Here is a 20,831-nt window from a genome sequence, read left to right as displayed (position 1 = left end):
CCGTGACTCTGGTCGCAACCCGAATGGGTCGTGACCCGAATCAAATTTTCCCATAAGGTTCAATGTAATTACAGTTAATCCGTTCTGAACCATATGTATTTTTTTTTTAAACCACAAAAATATGACACAAAATACAGTACAGTGCAGTACGAAGAGAAGGAACGCTAACCTTGCTCGAGGTGACTTCTGGCGTGGAGGACAGGAAGGTGGGTGGGGAGGCGGTTATTGCTTGGAGGGAGAGTCCCCCTCCCTACAGGAAGCCACGACCACGTGTCACGGCAGGGAAAATGGCCACGGATCCTGTTCGTCACCCGATGCAGAGTTCGCGGACAGAAGCAAAATTTTTGCGAACGGTGCTGTTCGTGACCCAAATTAGTCATGAACAGAAGTGTTCGTGACCCGAAGTACCACTGTAGTAGCTTTCAAACATAAAGTGAAATTATTTCAAATCTAAATATTCAATGAGCTGGTGACCTAATGAGGTAAGAGTGAATACATGAATCACAACCACATGGTTTCTCTTGTTTCCTGAGCCACTACAGCAGCTTGATCACCAGCTAGATGGTTGCTGCTTGTATCAGTATAATAAATGGGAGATAAATTGAGGCTGATTGAAAGTTAATTGCAAATGTCAAGGTGATATGTTCAGATAAGAACAAAAATATTAAACAATAGTTCAGAACTCCTGATTGTGCAAAGCATTGTAATCGTGTTCAACCCACCATAACTGGTTTCCTTGCAATTGCACCTGTTAGTATGGGGAAGTAAAGATACGGGATAGAGGATAAACTGCTATCCTGTTTTCTGTATTTTTTTAAAGATTTGTACACCATTCCAAGTATCATTTATTTAAAAATAAATGTTCTTTTTAAAGCATTGATCTCTTACTGTCTTAAAATCTGCAGACCTTAGAATAAAGGCTAAGCTATGACTGGTGGACACACAAAATGTTAAGAATGCTAAAACTACTGGAGAAATTTAGATATTTTAAATGTTAAAATATAGTCAGAGGAGTGGAGAGCTTGCTGAGTGCCAAGAATATGTCTGGGTTACCAATGGATACCACTTTGGTAACCTACTGTTACAATAATTAAGCTTTGGAGCTTCACAGTTCTCATTTCAAAAGGGCCTGGTTATGTAAACCACCCTGGGTCCTTGGAAATGGGTGGTATGCAGGTGATTATATAGATAAAAAATACATTTCCAAACAAATTAGGACTAACAGAATTGGGAACAGCATTAGAAGGATTCATAATGTCACAGTCCTAAGAGTAAACCTCAGAAGTTGTGACTTCAAGATATGTCCTGATACATTTTATATATGAAACTTATATAAGATTCCTTTTTACAGAAAATTGGTTAATGGTAAGTGATCATCCTATACAATGCACATTCACAGGGATGAGAGATTATTCTAGGGAGTACACAGCTTATGCAGGTCAACAGAAGGCCCAATAGGCCAAGTCCCTAATCTGTGGCTATGCAGGCTAGGTTTACTGGGAGATCAGGAGCCCAGATTCTTCCTGCCTGGCATAAATAAAATAAGCCTTCAAAACATCCAAGAGGATGTTTGGAGGAAATATTTTTTTAAAAGTGAAAAGTTTGGAATATTTGCTTGGTGGCTTTCCATTTCCCTAGATGTTCTTAATTTTATATTGGAAATAACACTTTGTGCCTAGCGCTTGTGCAGAGGGTAGTCCAAGTAGACCTGAGCGCTACTCTTCATGCGAACCAACTATCATCCGGTTGATTAGAAATACAACAGAAGAATCTTTGCCCTTTAGGCTTATATTGTAGTGTCACTAGTTCCATCTCCTTTTCTTTCCTCATCACGTGATTGTGTTTTCACTTGATTCCTAGGTGGGTGAATTCCTTGCAGCCAGCCCGGGTGACCCGGTGGGGTGGTATGATCTCTACACCAGATGCTGTCCTTCAAGCCGTAATCAAGCGCTCCTTAGTGGAAAGTGGCTGCCCCACATCCATCATCAATGAGTTGATTGAAAATGCCCACGAACGGAACTGGCCCCAAGGCCTGGCCACCCTAGAAACTCGCCAGATGAACCGACGCTATTACGAAAACTATGTGGCCAAACGCATCCCAGGCAAGCAGGCTGTGGTTGTGATGGCCTGTGAGAATCAGCACATGGGAGAGGAGATGGTGCTAGAGCCAGGCCTGGTGATGATATTTGCACACGGAGTGGAAGAAATTTAAAGACTTAACAGAGATGATAAAACAGCGTGCTTGAAATATATATATATATATATATATTCCATGTCTAAGCCCACTGATTCTGTCCTGTTGTGCTGTACTAGGGCATCATTCCTCTCTCTGTTGAATAAAATGCCACTTCCTAATTATATTGGGCAAGTGCCCAGCAATTTATGCAAAATGCCATGCTGCACTCCCTCCTCCTTATGGTCATTAACCTGATCTGATGTTGACAGAGATTTCCAAATGTCTACAAAGGAGCACAACAAATTCCTCCCTGCTCCAGAAAGAGCAGTCATATAACGTCTTTGAACTCCTGATATGACTGCAATGGCTTAGATAGCTTGGTTCTAGTTTTGGGATCTGTAAACCATGACTTAACATTTTGAGAAACTGAAAGTTATTCTGAAGAATTTTAGCCCCCCACTCCCCGGTCTGTTTGGCTTCTCTTGTCTAAGACATCTCTGTATAAGCCACATGCTTTTCCATTGTGGCCTGTGAAATATGGCATTTACACAGTACTTTTAAGATAACTTTTCAGCCTTTATATAGAGAGGGATTTTGTGAGAGTGAAGGGAAGAGTAAAACATGAGAAGGCAGATGGCAAGTTGGAGTTGCAAGTAATGCCAAATGTATACATCAGTAGATCCTTCAATGTAAACTATTTTGTGGAGCCAAAAAGCTGCCTCATCAGGAGAACAATCTCTGCAACTCATTTTGGATGTGTTTACATTGTATAAGAAGCAACCCTTTCCTGTTATGGCCTGGTTTTCAGAGGAAGTCACCTTCTTTAGCTTTGTGGCATTGGTGCCACCTCTACAGAGTGAAATGTGATTCTCCTCCTAAAGTCTGGAGATCAACTTTCTCCATGCTCTTGAAGTGTTGCTGAAGGTCTTGAGTGCTTTGCTGACTACTCCTTTCTGATAAGAAGCAAGCCTTCAAGCATATGCATCGCTCCACCTGATCAGAAATGGTTCCTCTAAATTGCATGTGCCATTTAAAGTTGTATCAACTTCATGACCTTGTGAAGAAAACAGAAAATGGAAAATGAACTCAGATGAATCTTCCTTGTCTTGTTACGTTGCCTATTTTGAGAAATCTGTATTACCTGTATTTATTTTTTTTCTTTTTTACATCTTGATGATTGTGTTTAGTATTTTGTATTATTTTTGTGCTTGTATGTTTTTCCTTTTTTTTTTTTTTAATACAGTAGCTAGGAATGTCTTCAAGTTTAGTTTACCTGTCAAATTTAATTTATTTGCCATCATTTTTTTTTAATAGCAACTTTCTTCTTTCCGATGCTTTAAATATTTCTTAATTGCTTAAAGCATTTGTGCTGGAGTTCTTGAGGACAAGGAATAAATGCATCGATAAAGGAGCAGTTAGACTTGCTCCGATTGAAGTATTTTGCTATACAGTTCCATTCTGAGCAGCTTCCATATGTTCCACTGCCTGAATATTCTTCGCTGAGTAGGAATATTTAAACCAGGCTTAACTTTCTTCTCCTAGTGCTTCACACAGATTTTCTTACTGCTATGGCATAAGAGGTCTGTAATAGTGCAGAATTTGGATCACTTCATATGAACAGTTCAGATGTCTGGGGTAAAAAAATTGCTCCTGGAAACCCTCAGTAGGAACAACGGCTGCTTGAGAAGACCTACTTGTGCTGTCTCACTAGAAGTGGCATGGGAAATGTTCTCATTATGTGCAATAGTAAGTGGCCTAATACTACATGATGAGCCCATGATGGAGAATCCATGTTATAGCAATACGGTTCTCATTCCTGTTGGTTACTGGCAATCTTGTCCTCTATGAAAGAGAAGAGAGAGGGGACCTTGGAAGAAGATACAGTAGTTCAATTTCAGTCACCTAACAAAAGCAACCCCTGTCTTTCCATCATTTGTATGAATAAAGATTGTGAATAATTCTCAATATTTGCCAGGCAGATGCTGTTTCAGATTCTGTTTTGTGGGAAACGCCTGTGCTTTGAAGACTCAGTTTAGTGGCCTTTACTTCTTTGCAAATCTGACTGATAGGTTTTGCATTGTTTTTCAGCTGTGCTGGGTCCTCATTTCCTCCCACCTTTCAGTTTTAATCTTTGCTGACATACTGCTTTATGCTCTTCCTCTCTCCTCCCTCGTCCACACCCCTTTGATGGTAGAGCATTGTTTTAGAAACTGAGTCTGTCTCTGATAACTGTTTCTGGTGGTGTGAATTATTACTTAAAGTATCTTAAAAGTTCATTGATTAGTACTTCTCTTTGTAAGTCATGTTAAAATACTTGGAATGTGCATCAAAAATCAGGTCAGTTTTAGGGGTGGAATGGGTTGTGTTCATGTCTGTAATATGGCATGTTTTGAAAGGGGATTTATTCGTTGGAAATTATTTCTAACCAAGAGTCCCTGTTGCTCAGGAATTTGAAAAAAAAAAAAAAAAGCTGCTAAATCCAACCTAATAACTGCATCTTGAGCTAACTGCATCTCTTAATGTTGTTCTCCTAACACACCTTGTCTTTCACCTTGATGTCCTGCTGTCCCTCTTTCTTGTGCTCTGAAACATCCAATAGAACTTTGTCATGTCTTCTGCCAGTATCCAAATCATTGGTTGCATTTTGTGTTTTATTGTTCAATTGTGCTGACTGCACTAATAAATTGCTTTTTTTCCCCCTTGACTCCTTTACATACTTCCTTCAGATTGTATAGAGTGCTGCATCTTGCATGACAAATCTGCAAAACTGCTTAATTTCTTTTGGATTAACCTCTTCCCGCAAAGCTGCTTGATTCCTTGCTAGTAGTGGTTCCCTACCTCTTTGCCACCATTTTTTTCTCCCTAATTCCTGCGCCAAAGGCTTTCCAGGTGACCCACAAGTGATTTCCATTTAGAGTGGGAGCTGGACAGATCAGTCGCTCCTTTCGACCATTACTAGTTCAGATTTAGCTTGCCCTGTTTTCTTGTCCTCCGTTTAAGCTTGTAGTGCAAATTGGCACTTAACTCTTAGAGAAAGATGTTATTTGGATTGCCAGAGATACTCAGCCTCTGATTTTGCAGAATTAAAATAGTTAAACTAAAAACAAGAAGAAAGAAGGGCCAAAGTACCACTTGACTTAAACTAAGTAGTTGCAATAATGAAACTTGCTGAAAAGGAGCGAAGACTGCCTGCCCTTCAGAAGATGGCAGTTTTTCTTTGGGAATGGTTTTCTTTTGCCAATGTACAACTAGGAGAAAGGGGCTATAGGAAATTTGTGCCCCAAATCTGACAGAACGGAAAGGCTTTTAGCTCAGGCTCTGGCTACTGAAGGTTCAGGTTTCCTAATATATTTATTTATTGGATTTATATTCTGCTTGTCTACTTATACAAGCATTCAAGGTGTCTTGCAATATTATTGTGATGTTGCAGGAGGAGAGAGGGTGTCTAGGTATATTAGTAGATATTAAAAATGGTGTGCTAGAGATGCCATGAGAATAAGGCCTCTTCCGTGTTACATTTGCTTCCAGAGGCTTCTTTTTGGAAATGATCCACTTAGGTATGAGCCAAATTAATATCCTTATCAATTCTGTGCCTATTACCAAATCTGAGTTTAGCGAATGGATGTCCAATGAAGAATATATATAAACCAAATTGATTTAGTCCCATAGGTTTCGGCCTGTTTTCTGTTACAGACATTACTGTTAAGCTACAGTATAGAAGGAATCAGTACTAACTTTTATCATTAGGACCTGTTATAGGAGGCCCTTTCTTACTGGTTCTGCCTATTATCGGCTGCAGTTACAGCTGTCTCCTCTGTTCCCTTTTACATTTGATACAATCAGCTGAGCTCATTGTTTGGCCTATCCCAATCCAACATTACAATTTTTACATAGAAGTTAAATCTCGATTTAGAATATAAAAGAATGATGTTAGGCTATTCTTGCTGAAGTGACTTGTTCTTGAAATATTACTTTCCAATCTGTTATGCAATAAGAACTGAATAAAAGTGTCTCCCATATTATTAACTTCTGGAGTTGAAATGCCAGATCCCTGAAATCTATAAACTGAACAGGAAAGGTTGGGAGAAACATGTTAAGCTGCTTTCCTCCAAATTTCAGTTTTGAAATCTGAACAACAGGCACTTAAGCTCTTATGGAGGAGAAAAATATGCTGCCCCAACTATGTTTAGTGATACTATTTTCTAAATCTTCCCCCCACTCCCAATGTATTATTGATGCTGCTTGTGCTCTGGCTCAGAACCTGCTACTGGAGTGTGTGAATAAATGGCTGGAATGTGGCTTAAAAATAATTAGATGCTCCCACAGTATATATCTATGAATCAGGGACATTCAATATTGATTTTTCTGTCCAATGCATAGTAGTGGTATTTTTTTTTAATTGTTTCAGTTTGTTACAGTAATATCTAACTCATATCTTTCAGGTGTGATGGAATAATGGTGCCCATATAGCATGGCTATATGCTTGAGCCCAAGCGCGTTGGGCAAACTGGAGCATATTTAAATTAGGGAAGAAATATTTAGAGGTTGATGCCTTCTGGATGTTTTCAGTCATCGTTACTTGTTGGCCATATTCATTTGGACTTTTTGTAGTCCAAATCATCTGGAGGATGATGATTAAATTCTGAATTAGATTACCTTCAGTTCCAAGGAGAATGTCTGCTATTTTGGAGAATTGATGATGACAAAGTGTGTTTCATTATTCATTAGAACTATTGTACCTGAGCTGCAGAAATTCAGGTAGCCATTAGATGGCCTCAAGGAGATACTGAAAACTCCTTCTAGTATTCTGGATTTAGGCTACCCAGATATACCAGCCCTTCTGTTCCTCAGGTCTCTATAGACTTCTGGTCAAAGATGCAATTCCCAGTTACAGTGGTACCTCGGTTCACGAACTTAATTCGTTCCACAACTGGTCGCAAACCAAATTGGTCGCGAACCGAATCAAATTTTCCCATAAGGTTCAATGTAAATACAGTTAATCTGTTCTGACCCCTACGAATGTGGTCACCAACGGATTTTGGTCGCCAACCGAATCAAATTTTCCCATAAGGTTCAGTGTAAATACGGTTAATCTGTTCTGAACCATATGTATTTTTTTTTAAACCACAAAAATATGAAACCAAGTACAGTACAGTACTGTACGAAGAGAGAGAACACTAACCTTGCTTGAGGCGACTTCTGGCGTGGAGGACAGGAAGGCGGGTGGGGAGGCGGTTATTGTTTGGAGGGAGAGTCCCCCTCCCTACAGGAAGCCACGACCACGTGTCACGGCAGGGAAAATGGCCGCGGATCCTGTTCGTCACCCGATGCGGAGTTCGCAAACGGAAGCAAAATTTTGCGAACGGTGCTGTTCGTGAACCAAATTGTTCGTGAACAGAAGCGTTCGTGAACCGAGGTATTACTGTATATTGTTTGAACCAAAACAATACAAATGGAAATTGCATCTTTGACCATTCTAAGTCGACATGTACCATATACATCTTCAATAGTACTTGACGTCTTCTGCCTATGTGCAAATATTCTTTCTTGTATAAATGTCCATATTCTTTCCATCTATTTCATTTGCCTGCAACAGGAAAATCGGAGTAGATAATTGTTACAAAATCATAGGTGTGTTAGCCTATATGGTGTATTGCTGCCCTCTATGGGGTATAATATTCATTGCACTTAGTTTTTGATGTAGCACTGCCTATTTTGTGCTCTAATCTCAAGGTTTACAGTATAGTTTTCCAAACTTTTTGGGCCAGTGGGCACATCTGAAATATTAATACTCGTAGGTGAGGAAGAACAGTTAAAAGGCTGCAGTGGCTTGTGTAGCTGGTCACTAAACATTTCACAGAAGGCCAGATAGTTAATGCTAAATGATGAGTAACTTGTCCAAAATTCTGAATACAAACTCCCAAACACAAGCACTCTCCTTTTAAACTCTCCTATTCAACCACCCACAAACTCTCACTTCAGCCAATCCTCACATAACTCCCCCCAAATCTCCAGGCTATGTTTCCTTCATCCCAGCCCAGTTGGGTCAACTTTCCACAGTCTTCCCCTGCTGCTTCCTCAGATTGTGTCTTTTCCTCTTTGCCTTTCTGCCAATTACCAGATAGTAGCTGTATGTCTGCTCTCTGCCTTTTTTATTTTTATTTTGTATTTGGGTGTAGGAGGGGGACTGCTACTGCTTCATAATAAAGTGCTATCCTACAGCTGCCTTCCACCTTTACTTCCTTTAAATGTCTCTGGAGCCACATGGAGCCTGAAGAAAATAATGAAAATAATTATTTGGTATCGGCAAGATAATTCTCAAAAACAGGTGAAGATGGTGTTCCTGGGTCCATGGACTGCTATAGATACTGTGCTACTTTCCTGTGTTTAGCATCAAAGCATTTATTAAGGCATTTGGACAGGGTTGGGGAACTCAGGTGTTGCTGAACTACAGCTCCCAGTAGTGCAATTAACATGGCCCATGGCAATGAATGCTGGGAATTGCGGTTCATCAATATCTGGATGGCACAGGTTGTCCAATCCAAATAAATAAGTGGCATGGAAAGCCAAACAGCAACGTCAAATACTGTAAACAAATAGACTTTCCAAGAGAGCCAGTTGGTGTAGTGGTTAAGGTAACAGGCTAGAAGCCCGGAGACTGTGAGTTCAGTCCCGCCTTCGGCATGAAACCAGCTGGATGACCTTGGGCCAGTCACTCCCTCTCAGCCCTAGGAAGCAGGCAATGGCAAGCCACTTCCAAAATCTTGCCAAGAATAACTCAGTGGACTAGCCCAGGCTGTTGCCAGGAGTCAACTTGAGGTCACACAAGTCATCTGAATATCGCTATCAATTCACAGGCGTAACAAGCTTCAATTTACCTACTCTCCTGAGGAATGTTTTCACTGACAGCTGCCCTGTATTGTAATAGCTTTGCCCAATCAGACTGGGCCTGGAAAATGGCATTTTCCAAAGTAGGAAGACAGCGTAGGAATTGGGAAAATAATTTCCCTTCTGCTTCTAGAAAACCAAACAGGAAATACTTTTCCTAGGGTTTCAGGCTTGGCATGGCATACATACTGTGTGAGCTTCAGGCAGACTGTGCCACAAAGTATATAAAGGGAATAGAAATGGGGCCATTCTCCATTGAGGCAGCCTTTTCCCCAAAGCCACCAGACTTGGCTTCTGCCAGTTCCTGATGGTTGCGCTTCTTTAATTCAAAGCGGCTGCTCTTCACCCCCTCTCCCAAGCCATGGGGCAGCCAGGGGCTTCCTTTACATTCTCAGCGCAGCACAACCCAGGCTGACCACGGTGAGACGCTGTTCCAAGATGGTTCTCAAAAGTCAGCAAGGACCCTCTGGACTTCAGGTGGAACCCAGGTTCAATTGATGCAAAGTGAACGGACTATCCTTGATTTCCCTGATCCGATCGTCCCCCAGAAATACCTCCAATATTCTGAACTTGGATTTGGGCACCTAATAAATAAATAAGCAATAACCTCCATTTTTCTGTCACATTGAAAAGTACAATTTAGTGGCAATTTAGGAGAAGCTGAAGAGCCTAGAGATTTGCAGGACCATTGGTCTCCAATTGTCTTTGCCTGTCCCACAAGATCAGACCCGCCAGCATGCTCCAGTGCCCTCAATAAAACATCCCCCAGGGGACCCAGGAGGCAAACCTTCCCTGTTGCCGCCCTCACCCTGGGCAACACCACCTCTGCCCCCACAACCCTGACGGCCTTTAGGAGGGCCTTTTAAGACTTGGCTCTTCCCTCAGAATGTCTGGGCCAAGGTGTTGTGTGAACCCATCAAATTGTGCGTAAGTGGAATTTGTTTGCCCCAGGATGGGGCGTTTTTTGGAGGGGGGGTATTTTGAGGTTTTTAATCCTTTGGAAGCCACCCGGAGTTGTTCAGATTTGGTACCCGTAATACAGTAAAAACGGCTTTGGGGATCATCGGAAAAGTATCTTGCAGCAGCCCTTTTTTTATATCCTGTTGCCAGCTTCTTCAAAAACATGCTGTGTATTGGGAGATGTTATTGCTTTACCGAATTTATTTACAAAATGTGGAGGGCTACATTTTCTACAGCAGAAAGACCCCAACAAATGAACTCCTGATTATCTAGATGGACATGTCACCTCCGCATACTTAGCTTGGCAAGCTACCGAAATGGTGCGTTGATACCGTTTCCTTCTCTTTCACCCTTTGCAATTGTAGCTACAACAAAAATCAACCCCAGCCGTATATAAACTATAAAGCCACCCTAAAGCGAGTTTGCTTCCCGAGTTGAAAAGGGGGATGCGCTGCGCCGCAGCTGTTCTCCGTCCACGCCCTGCCTGAACAGGGAGGATCTCGGTCTATGAAGCGCGTGATCCACAAGCTAGCGAGCTCCACCAGCGTACGTCCTCCTTTCTTTCTCCAACTGGAGCCCGCCCAGTCGGGCTCCTTCACATGGCCTGCCTTGAACGTCGGAACGCCTCGCCCTCTTTCCAGTCCGCCGTGCGTCTTTTCCATTCCTTTCCACCGGGCTTCCTTTTCCAGCCGGCGTTCGTCAAAAGCAGGTGGGATCGCGCGCCGTCAAAACGAGATCGCCGTCACGAACAGGATTCGAACCTGTGCGGGGAAACCCCATTGGATTTCGAGTCCAACGCCTTAACCACTCGGCCACCGTGACTCTCGGGCCAGGGTTGCGTGGAGCTCCAGCTAGACAGATCCTTCGAGAGGCTGGACGTATTTTTTTTTTCCTCTTCGGAAAGTGAGGAAGAAGGAAGAGGACGCCGCGGCGGAAACCCGCTTTTCGGGAGAGGAGGGGCGAGGGGGAAAGCTCTCCCGCCAGCCCAACTCAGCGCCCGGCCGAAAGAAAGCACCGGTGCTCTTTTCTCGGCCTGCCCGCCTTGACGCTCGTTGCCTCTCGCCTGCGCGGCTCCTCCGTCTCCCCTCCGTAGTCGCAACACGGACTCCATTTTTGAACTTCATCCCCCCTTCCCCGACTCGTCCCTCTTTAACTTTTTCCCGTCGTCTTATTTCCTCCACCCCCAAGCTAACCTGTTCTGGTCTCCTCTTTGCAGAAGACTTGAGGTTGCCCCCCCGAATGATTTATTGTCAGCCCTAGGAAGCGTGCATTAGCACTCAAGAAGAGCTCCTGCGCATATACAGAGTTCCTTTCTAATCATGGTACAGTATTAAAGGAAATGACCTGACGGTGACGCTGCCACATCCCTCCTGAAGGATTTCCCACTCCCTCTGCCTGGCCAAGGGAAGCGCCGGCCCCTTGCCACTGAGCCGAAAGAGGTGCAAATAAGCCATGAAGGGAGAAGCGTTCGTCTGGTGCCGAAACACTTTCAAAAAACGGCGACGTGTTTTCCACACAAAACAAGGCCGTCCCTGCCCGCAGGCTTGCAATACGAAAGAGGCTCTTCTGAAAGGGAGGGAACGGACGTGAAAACAAGCCGATCCGGACGCCAGGTCTCCCCGAAACGACGGACCCAAGTGTTTCTTTCACACGACCCGACCGCGTCGTGCCGAGGGAGACCTTTTGGGATCGCAACCAGAACAGGCGGGAGGCTTTCTTGGCCTCATTGCTCCCCAGGCGATTTCGAGCCCAGCTCTTTAACACACCCTAGACGCTTTGGATATCACCTCCCTCCTCACCCGTTGTCGTCTTTCTTGGGGTGGAAATAGAAATTCACCCCTGATCCCTTCCAGATGCGATCGTCACGGTGGTTGGGTATCCTTCCTCCTGCTCTGTAGAGGAGTATCAGAATGATAGAAATGTAAGTGGCTCCTATTAAAGCCTAAATTTAGCGAAGCCGCCCTGATCTAGCCCCCTGCCCGCACACACACCCCGCCGTAGGATTAAAGGCACACAGAACAAGCGCGTTCCTTTATTATGAGCGACTGGCTCTCACGGCTGATCTTTCGGCGAAGGCATTTCCCGCCTTGCGCTCCGTGTAAGGCGGCCTTCGGCCAGCAGGGGGCGCACCGAGACAGGCTGCACGGAGCGACCAGGCTTTCTCCTCCCTTTCGCCGGCAGGGGCCGCTGCTTCCCGGGGCGGGAGGCAGAGCGCTCACGCGGCCGGCAGAGGGCGCAGCGAGGCGCTGGCGGCCGCGGTGGTGGCGCGCAGGGAGAGAGCGACGCGGCCCAGGCCGGCGGCGCTGGGAAAATGGCGGTGCGGAAGAAGGACGGCGGCCCCAACGTCAAGTACTACGAGGCCTCGGACACCGTTAGTCAGTTCGACAGCGCGCGGGTCTGGCTGGGCAAGAACTACAAGAAGGTACCGGCCTGGCCAGGCCTGGGCCTGCCGGTGCTCCTCCCCGCCGTTTAGGCGACACCTTCTGGAAGCTCCCGGGGGAGGGAAAGGGCGCTTCTCTTCCTCCCATTCCTCTTCCCCTCCGCCGCAGCTGCACCCCGTCGCAGGAGCTGCCACGCTCGCCTTCCTCCCAGGCCGAGGTGCCCCGCAGATACCCAACGTCTCTCCTTTCCTGTGTTTTTTTCCTTTTTTTTCCCAGCAAGATGGGCCCCCTTGGGGGAGGAGGCGGGGTGGGTGCTGATGGCATTGCCAAACTGGGAAGGAGGGACGCGGACCTGAAGAGAGGCGAGATTCCCCTCCCTCGTAGAGGCAGATGGTGGGATTTCTGTTGACCCCACCCCACCGCCCCGGAAGGGTCTTTAAAGCCGTGGTCCCTCTTCAAAATGCCCCTTTTCACCCCACCCTGCTACTGATCCCGCTTTTCTCAGCCAAAATAAACCACCGATCGTTTGAATCCACTCTGCCCCTCGTAGCTCAGTGATTCCTGATAGAATAGCAGATCCTCCCTTTTTGCAATTATCTCTGGTTGTTTCAGTTCCAGACTGGTTGAATTAGAGACTCCCCCTTTGACCTTTTAGCATCTGGCTGGTTTCACCTGCTGCCCTATTGTCCTGTGGACTGCAAGTCCTTCCTTTCCATTGAAGCTTTCATTTTTCATTTGTTGACACTCCAGCTTGTATAAGCAACCCATAATTGACTTCAATAATTTCTTTCCTAATTATAATAACTGTGGCCTTTGGCCTACAGAAGCTTACAGGTTGTGAAGCATCTTTCTTTTGGAGATGGACGTGTTGTGCTTATTCTTATTTTTCCAGAAGAAATTCTTTAATCCTCCCTTTAATCTTCTTTAGATATTCAGTTTTGCTTTTGTTTATTTCTTTAAATGTATTCTTGTTCACAAAAATTGGCAATGCTTTGCTTGCAGTTTTATATCTGGGCCTCATTCTTGCAAAGGAATTCTAGTCAGGAAGACAATCAGAATTACTGCTTTTGTTCTTCCATGCTATTTGCATGTTCAGTTAGTTGCTCTTTTCACATTTTCTTTTCAGCCTCTAGTCAAGTGAAAGGAGCTAAAAGCCCAAACACTAGTATTAAAATTCATGGAATTTGTTTTATAGACATATACACACATGTACACACACATATCCATACATTTATGCCCAAAAACAGTACAGAAGGAGGGACTCTGGGCCATATTAAGCTAGATGAAAGGCAGGTAGAAATACTCCTGGTTGTTTTATGTCTTCAGGTCTCTTCTGTTTGGTGACTGCATCCTTTCTGCAAGCAGCACAGAGCCTTGGTTCCCAGGCTTTTACCTTTGACCTTCTAAGAGAAGGAGAGTGGCTGAATCATCAGGCAACCCTTTAGAGTGACAGCTTTTGACCTGACAGTTCACCAGTTCCCTGGAAGTTCATATCTCTTGCCAATTTCCTTTCCCATTTGTTTCCTAAACTCAAGAATGTCGACACTGGTGAACACTCTTTCTAGGTCCTCTAATATTACTGAAAACTAGTAACAGGCAGTCCAACAATGGAAGCTGATATTTTGCTAAGCAAATTCCATGTAGGCATTTCCCCCTTCAACATACACATACACACATTCCTGTTTCTGGCCAAATCAACAGCTGAGTGATTTTTATGCATAGGTAAGTAAGCCCATATTCTACCTATAAAGGAAAGTTACAGATCCTTGATCTTTGTCAAGGATAATGCAATAGTGCACTGTTATATAATAGTGACATATAATTGTTATAAACATTGTTATTTCTTTAAAAACTCACATATTTGCTTAAAAAACACTACTTTTAAACATTTGTAGTCCAATATACACTTGAACTAAATAAACAGCTTTGAACATGGATGAAATTCTAAATAAATATGTACAGAATTAGTTTTTGGCCTAATTATATTCAATAACTGTTTTCCTTCCCATGCCCCAAATTGAAAATTATGTCCTTTTTTCTTTGAAGAGGAAAAGAAAGTTCCCCGTGCATCTCATTCTGCCCTAGCTAACGTACTTCCTTAAAAACCAGTAGGATCGTAGGCAAGGCTACTAAGAAGTAGAATTTGAAAGCAGGAGGAATATAATAGGCTATTATATTAGCTGCAGTGAGATGGGCAGTGACAAATTTGAAATATAAATAAATAAAAATAAAATGTGTCAAAATTTACAATGTCTCCATACTAATCAGCCCTAATCCATTGGTATGCTAATACCAGCAGAAGCTATTCCCAGTAACAAACCTGAAGAGAAGAACTTCTCTTCCTGTGACTCCCAGGTTTTGCATCAGCGTCCCCCAGTCCTCTGGAGCAAATTGAAGATACAGATAATCCTTGACTTACAACCACAACTGGGACCAGAATTTCCATTGCTAAGCAACACAGTTGTAAAGTGAGATGTCACCTGACCGCATTACTTAGCAACTGCAATCCCGGCACTTCCCGTTGCAGTCGTTAAGCGAATTCCGTAGGTCATTAGCTGAGGACCCACCCCAATCCAAGCCATTCCGGGCTTGGTCTCTCCCAGCCCCAAGCCTCAGTAAGGTAAGGGACTGCCTCCGACTCCCCCCACTCGCCTGTTTCTCCCCCATCTCTGCCCTTTTGGCCACTGCACCCTGCCTTGCAGGACGGCAAGCAGCCCCTGAACCGCATGACTCTGGGGCTGCTTGCCAGGCCCTGGGAAGCTGCAGCCACCCCATCCCAATCCCAGCCATGGTCACCCTCGCCACCCTGCACTCCAAGACCCCGGCTGCCCCGTATTCTGCTGCCCCAGCTTATCTTCACTGTCCTCTTGCTCCTGTTGCTGCTGAGGTGTGCCTGGCCTGGCTGCTGGGCCAGGCTGGGGCTAGGCTTTGTACTGTGCTGCGGCTGCAGCCCCAGAGCCACAGCGCACCAAAAAGCCCCTTTGTGCCACACTCTTGGGCCAAGCTGAGGCTGGGATTCCTGCTGCACTGTGGCTCAGAGGCTGTTTTCTGTGCAAAGGGGGTTTTTGGCACGCCATGGCTCTGGGGTTGCAAAAAGCAGCCCCTGAGCCTCAGCACGAAGCCCAGCCCCAGCCTGGCCCAGGAGTATGGCACAAAGGGGCTTTTTGGCACACAGTGGATTTGGGGCCCCAAAAAGCAGCTGCAGTGTGAAGTTCAGCCAAAGCACGGCCCAGGAGCACGGCGCAAAGCCGCAACTGCCCCTGCCCAGTCCCAACCACAGTTGCCATCCTGCACTCTGAGGCCCCTGCCACCCTGCAATTAGGTAGTAGTATAGGGGGTTTTTTGTTAGCAATTGTTGTTAGCAATTAGATAGGGTTTTTTCATTTTTTTTTTTGCTAGAGATACTTATGTTGATTGCAATTTCTTTTGAGACATGGACCAGTGTCCACAGTCCTGTTGAGAAATTTAAAAGTTGTTTGTCTACACAATTTGGTTCACATGTACTGTGAAATAAAATCTGTTGTAATCGGCCCACTAAGATACCTTAGAAAGTATACTAAGTGTACTAAGTGACTGCAGCTTTGGTATACCTAATAGTTATAAATTCTAGAAAGGAAAATTCTGATGCTTTGCATGTGGAACTGGATCTCTCGAGAAGTGCGGTATCTTCCCTTTGATAATAACACCTGGAATCTATTTTTAATCCTAGCTAATGAAACGTCACCTAGTTTTAATGCTTTCCTATATTATCCTGAATTTCCTTTTCTCTATTTCTTTTCTCTTTCAAGATAAAGAAAAAAGTTCTAATGTTCCCTGTAAAACCCATTTTAGGTTAGGACTTAACCTACTATTAGTCATTGGAAGCCACAAATTGAAGGTGAATGCTTTCTTGGTGCTGCTTGGTTATGGTTTAAAAGAGTAGCTACTAGGAAGACTTGGTTTCAGTTTACCTAAAGGCTCAATCCTTTTTTTTTCCTGCAGTACATTCAAGCGGAGCCCCCTACCAATAAGTCATTATCCAACCTAGTGGTACAGCTGCTGCAGTTCCAAGAGGAGGTATTTGGGAAGCATGTCAGCAATGCACCACTCACAAAGTTGCCAGTAAGTGCCAGAGTTTTCTTAATCTTTAAGGAAACAATTTCCAGTAATGTAGAAGATAATAGAAAGATTGATGCTATTCAGCACAGCAGTAGCCCCTTGTGTAGTCTAAAACTGTGAGACTTGAATAATGTTCCGTTAGAATCTTCAGCAGTTATTTTAAGACCTTTCTCTATATAAAGGTCTTCCTGTATGTAGGAAGTAAGTACATTAGGGGAAGAGGCATGTTAAATCTTTTTACTTGATGTGCTATAGAGCTGTTTATGTAAAGAAACATCACCAAACAAAATTTTACCTGTAATTTGAAGTGGCACTGATCAGAATTCTAGGATTACATTCTGCATAATGTATGGAATAAGTCTGAGAAGTTCTATGTAGCATCATGGGGATTGCAAACACAAACCATGTATTTTACCGGTGGTTAGTTCTTTGTGGGATAGCATAGTGCATATCTTCTAATGCAGTCATGTTGTCTGCAATCATGTAACGTTACTCTTAAGAGAAAAATACACTAACTATTAATTATTGTATTCACACAGAACAGAACTGTTTTATATTTTGATCCAGGCTGACAGATTTTGATGCTGAAAAAATTATTTCTGCTGTACTTTGATAGTTCCTTTAAGTCTTTGCAGTTTATTATTTAGGTTGTTGTGAAAATAGAAAGCTAACTTTTCAGGGAGCAACATCTACAGCATAGATCAGATATGACCTCTGAATCTGAGCTACAGCCTTCTTTCTTTCTAATACATAGTAATTAGGCATAGCAAAAAGAAAGAAAGCAAGACATTGTGCAAATTCACCTTGCAAAGTGCAAGTTTGTGCAAAGTGGAATTGCTTTATTTTTTTAGATAGAGCCAGGGAAGGATCAGGGCCTGGCAATTAGGAAAATAAAATTAATTCTAGCCTCCCTGTGTAATGTGGTCTCCCTGAACTTTTCCCTTTCTGTTGTGGTAATTAAGCTTTGGGAAACAAATGCTCCATTTGCTTGAAGAGCAAGAGGCAATAGAAAGGGACAGAAGGGAGGAAAAGAATGAAAATGTAAAGAGAAAGGGGAAAGAAAGAGAAAAGGAGCTTTTGGAGTAGGTGAAGCTGAATTAACCCCTTGTTTTGCTTTCTCTGCCTGTTATAGATTAAAAGTTTCTTAGATTTCAAAGCTGGTGGTGCCCTGTGTCACATCCTTGCAGCAGCTTATAAATTCAAGAGTGACCAAGGATGGTAAGCCTTCTATTTACTGTTCTCACTATGTGTCATGAAATAATAGGAGTTTGTGTTTTTATATCATTATGATAGAAGAACCTGTTTCAAGTAGAAGTTAATGTTATATTTGGAAACTTTTAATGTTTAATAAGAAGCGATAAATTGTATCTGTGTTAGGATTGTTGCATTATTGCTTTACACTTCCTTTTCCCTTTCATTGTATTGGAAGTTGGGGCTATTGAACAGTGGCATACTGGGTTGTAATTGAAATTGTGTATTTTGTCTTCCTATTGACCTATCTTAAATGTCTTCTATTATTTATTTCACAGTATTTATAGCTCACTCCATTCCTGTTATACTCTGGGCAGAGTACAAGGTCAAAGCAAATAAAAGCCCAGGGTGCAAAATTAAAATAATATTTTCTAAAAAGTCATCATTAAGCACCATGGGCACCCATAAAACTCAACAAATAAACTAAGAGCTGAATATATGCTGAAATAAGATTGCCTTGGTCTGTTTACAAAATGTCAGCAAGGTTGGGGCTATCTGTACCAGTGGGAGAAGGACATTTCACAAAGTGGGGACTTCCACTCAGAAAGCTTGCCGCCTAGTGTCAGTCCTATGAGTTAGACTGGACCAAGAAACAGATGCCACATAGACCTAAAATTACTTTTGTTAAGATTGGCTATAGTACCAGAATCTTACAAATCTGAATGAGCTTCCCATCCTCCCTCTTTTGTCTTCAAGGGGGGTGCCTATCTTGAGACATCTTCATAAACCTTTCCTCCTCACTTGGGCTTAAGAAATGTTTATCTCCTTGTTGCCTTGGTAGTGGATCTTCCTTTTCTCTGCCAAGGTCATCCTCTTTACTCTCTATACCTGGTCTATACCCCATGAATTTCGTGAGGAAGGGGAATCTGTAACAGGCCCTGTCTTAATGATTGGATCAGACAGGCAGATTCAATTTTTACAAGGTGTTGCCTGATATATGCCAGTGCTGCACTGAAAAGGGCTTAAAAGTAATGACCACCACTTTGAATTGGGATTGGAAGCCAACTGGCAACCAGTGCAGTGACTTCAAGATATGAGTTATACCAGCCTGACAGGGTTGTTCTGTCAGGAGTCTAGCTGCTGAATTTTGTACCAGCTGTAGCTTGTAGGTCACCTCTGGGGGCAGCCCCAGGTAGAGCATGTTACAGTAGTCCAGTTGAGTGGTGATCAGGGAATGGGTTACTGTCACAGGGGCATCTTGGTCCAAGTGAGGTTGCAGTTGGTGCATTAACTGGAGTCATAATTTCCATCTGCGGTTTAAGCAGGCTCCAGGAGAATATTCAAGTCATAAACTAGCCCCTTTAAGGGGAGTGTGACTTCATCAAGAATGACTACAGTAGCCAATGTTACAGAGTTGTTCAGATGTCTGTTGACAAAATTGGCTGGATTTAATCTGAGCTGGTTTTGCCCCATCCAGATCTTCTGGGCACTGCTTCAAGGCTTCTATGGCATCTTTGGCTTGGTCCAAGGTGGCAATGCATAACTGGATGTTATTCGCATATTGATGACGCTCACCCTGAACTGCCAAATGACCTCCCCCAGTGGTTTCATATAGATGTTAAATAACATGGATGGAAGCACCAAGCTTTGAGGCACTCCACAGTAGAGTTCCCAGGGATTGGAGCTCCGATCCCCACAGCCATGACTACCAATTGGAACTGCCCACTGAGGTAGGAGTAGAACCAGCACAGACTGTTGTCCCCAACTCCCAACCCTTGCAGGTGATCCAGAAAAGTGTCATGGTCAGCGGTATTGAAGGTGAGCAGGAGGTCTAATAGGACCAAGTGGGCCACACTCTCCCCATCTAGGTGCAAACAAAAGGTGTGCATCAGATTTTCAGATCCTGTCTCTGAAGTGATCCCATTAGTTCATCGCCTGCTCCAAAGTAAAGACCAAATCAAGTGTGTGCCTCCCCACATGTACTTCCCCATGTGTGTTGGAGACACAATTGCCTGTGATAATCCTGTGGAAGCCATGAATTCATGGGTTACACTGAAATCACCCTCCAGGGCATGACCAAAACCTTGGGAACTCCTTCAGTCACAATCTCAAGATGAGGTCCAGGAGGTTGTAGAGAGCCACTGCTAGGCAGTCAGTACCCCAGCAACAGCCCTAGCTTGTCTGTGTGGCCCACCTCCAGGGCAGTGCTTCCCATCATCACAAGAGTCTCAGAAATAGTTACAGCAACCTCTTCTCTCTTCCCTGGCCTTAGCATCATAGCTGCTATAGAGCCTAAAGCCCAGCCATTTCTCAGCCATAGATGCCAGGTTTGCATGTTTGGGCAACACCATATCATCGATAGATGCAGTCTTATTCCGTGTGTCAGGAATGGAAAACCTTTCGGTGATTAAGCCTAGTGAAATAAATACATAAATAAAATAAAAACAAATGTGAGATAGGTTGGGCTGAGAAAAAGTGATTGATAGAAAGAACAGTCTTCATGTAGAAGTCAGTCTGTTATCCAGGATGAATCAGGATCCATAGTAGCAGGTTTTGCTCTGTGGCCTTACTGGGATGTCCAGCCTCAGACATCAGGCTTTATGAAATGCCTCTATCCTGCCTACTTGTAAAATAGGTTATTTACAATGGATGAACTGTGTTTTTTATTGAAGGTTGTTGTTGTTTTTCTTCCAAAAAGGCGGCGTTTCGATTTCCAGAATCCATCACGGATGGACCGAAATGTGGAGATGTTCATGACCATTGAAAAATCTTTGGTACAGGTAAAGTGGCTTTCTTTTCCTCCCCTCCCCTCCCCTCCCCTCCCCTCCCCTCCCCTCCTCTCTCCTGTCTGTCTGTCTGTCTGTCTTTCATCCCAGATAGGAAACTTTTTTATCTGAGCCCAAGGTATTAATTTCCTCTCTTTCTTTCTTTTTCAGAACAATTGTCTGTCCCGACCTAACATTTATCTGCATCCAGACATTGACCCCAAATTACAAGCCAAGCTGAAAGACATCGTCAAACGACATCAGGTGGGCAAGACAGTAAAACAGCAACTCAGTGAGGGAATGGCAGATCTTGGACCTCACTGCCTTCCATTCCTCTTGTTATATATTGTATCCTTTGCCCAACTGCACATC

General features: G+C 43.7%; 2 protein-coding genes and 1 non-coding gene across 10 annotated transcripts in view; 2 read left to right on the top strand and 1 right to left on the bottom strand.

Annotated features, from left to right (window-relative positions):
* The window catches only part of RNF41 (ring finger protein 41), a 34,577-nt gene extending 26,180 nt beyond the window's left edge, over positions 1-8,397 (top strand). For all 3 annotated transcript variants that reach the window (XM_007425777.3, XM_025165153.2, XM_025165154.2), the window contains exon 7: positions 1,861-8,397. In XM_007425777.3, coding sequence (XP_007425839.1) covers positions 1,861-2,212 — 352 coding nt within the window. In that variant the 3' untranslated portion in view covers positions 2,213-8,397. The remainder of the gene's footprint in view (positions 1-1,860) is intronic.
* A 2,367-nt stretch (positions 8,398-10,764) lies between these two features.
* TRNAS-CGA (transfer RNA serine (anticodon CGA)) lies at positions 10,765-10,846 on the bottom strand. The gene has a single exon. It is a non-coding gene; the product is annotated as a tRNA-Ser (tRNA).
* A 1,411-nt stretch (positions 10,847-12,257) lies between these two features.
* Positions 12,258-20,831, top strand: part of SMARCC2 (SWI/SNF related BAF chromatin remodeling complex subunit C2) — a 38,510-nt gene continuing 29,936 nt past the window's right edge. For 3 of the 6 annotated variants that reach the window (XM_088138138.1, XM_088138140.1, XM_088138137.1), the window contains exons 1-5: positions 12,260-12,446; positions 16,387-16,506; positions 17,636-17,721; positions 20,393-20,474; positions 20,631-20,723. In XM_088138138.1, coding sequence (XP_087994264.1) covers positions 12,336-12,446; positions 16,387-16,506; positions 17,636-17,721; positions 20,393-20,474; positions 20,631-20,723 — 492 coding nt within the window. In that variant the 5' untranslated portion in view covers positions 12,260-12,335. Of the gene's footprint in view, positions 12,447-16,386; positions 16,507-17,635; positions 17,722-20,392; positions 20,475-20,630; positions 20,724-20,831 lie in introns of all 6 variants that reach the window. The other 3 variants (XM_088138141.1, XM_088138136.1, XM_088138139.1) reach the window with 3 other exon arrangements.

Source organism: Python bivittatus, unplaced genomic scaffold (assembly GCF_059951505.1).
Source record: "Python bivittatus isolate LINGU-HERP-01145 unplaced genomic scaffold, Pbiv_v1 ctg000220_np1212, whole genome shotgun sequence".
Taxonomy (NCBI): Eukaryota; Metazoa; Chordata; class Lepidosauria; order Squamata; family Pythonidae; genus Python; species Python bivittatus.
Note: the sequence above shows the minus strand (reverse complement) of the source record. Positions and strands in the feature narration are given on the sequence as shown.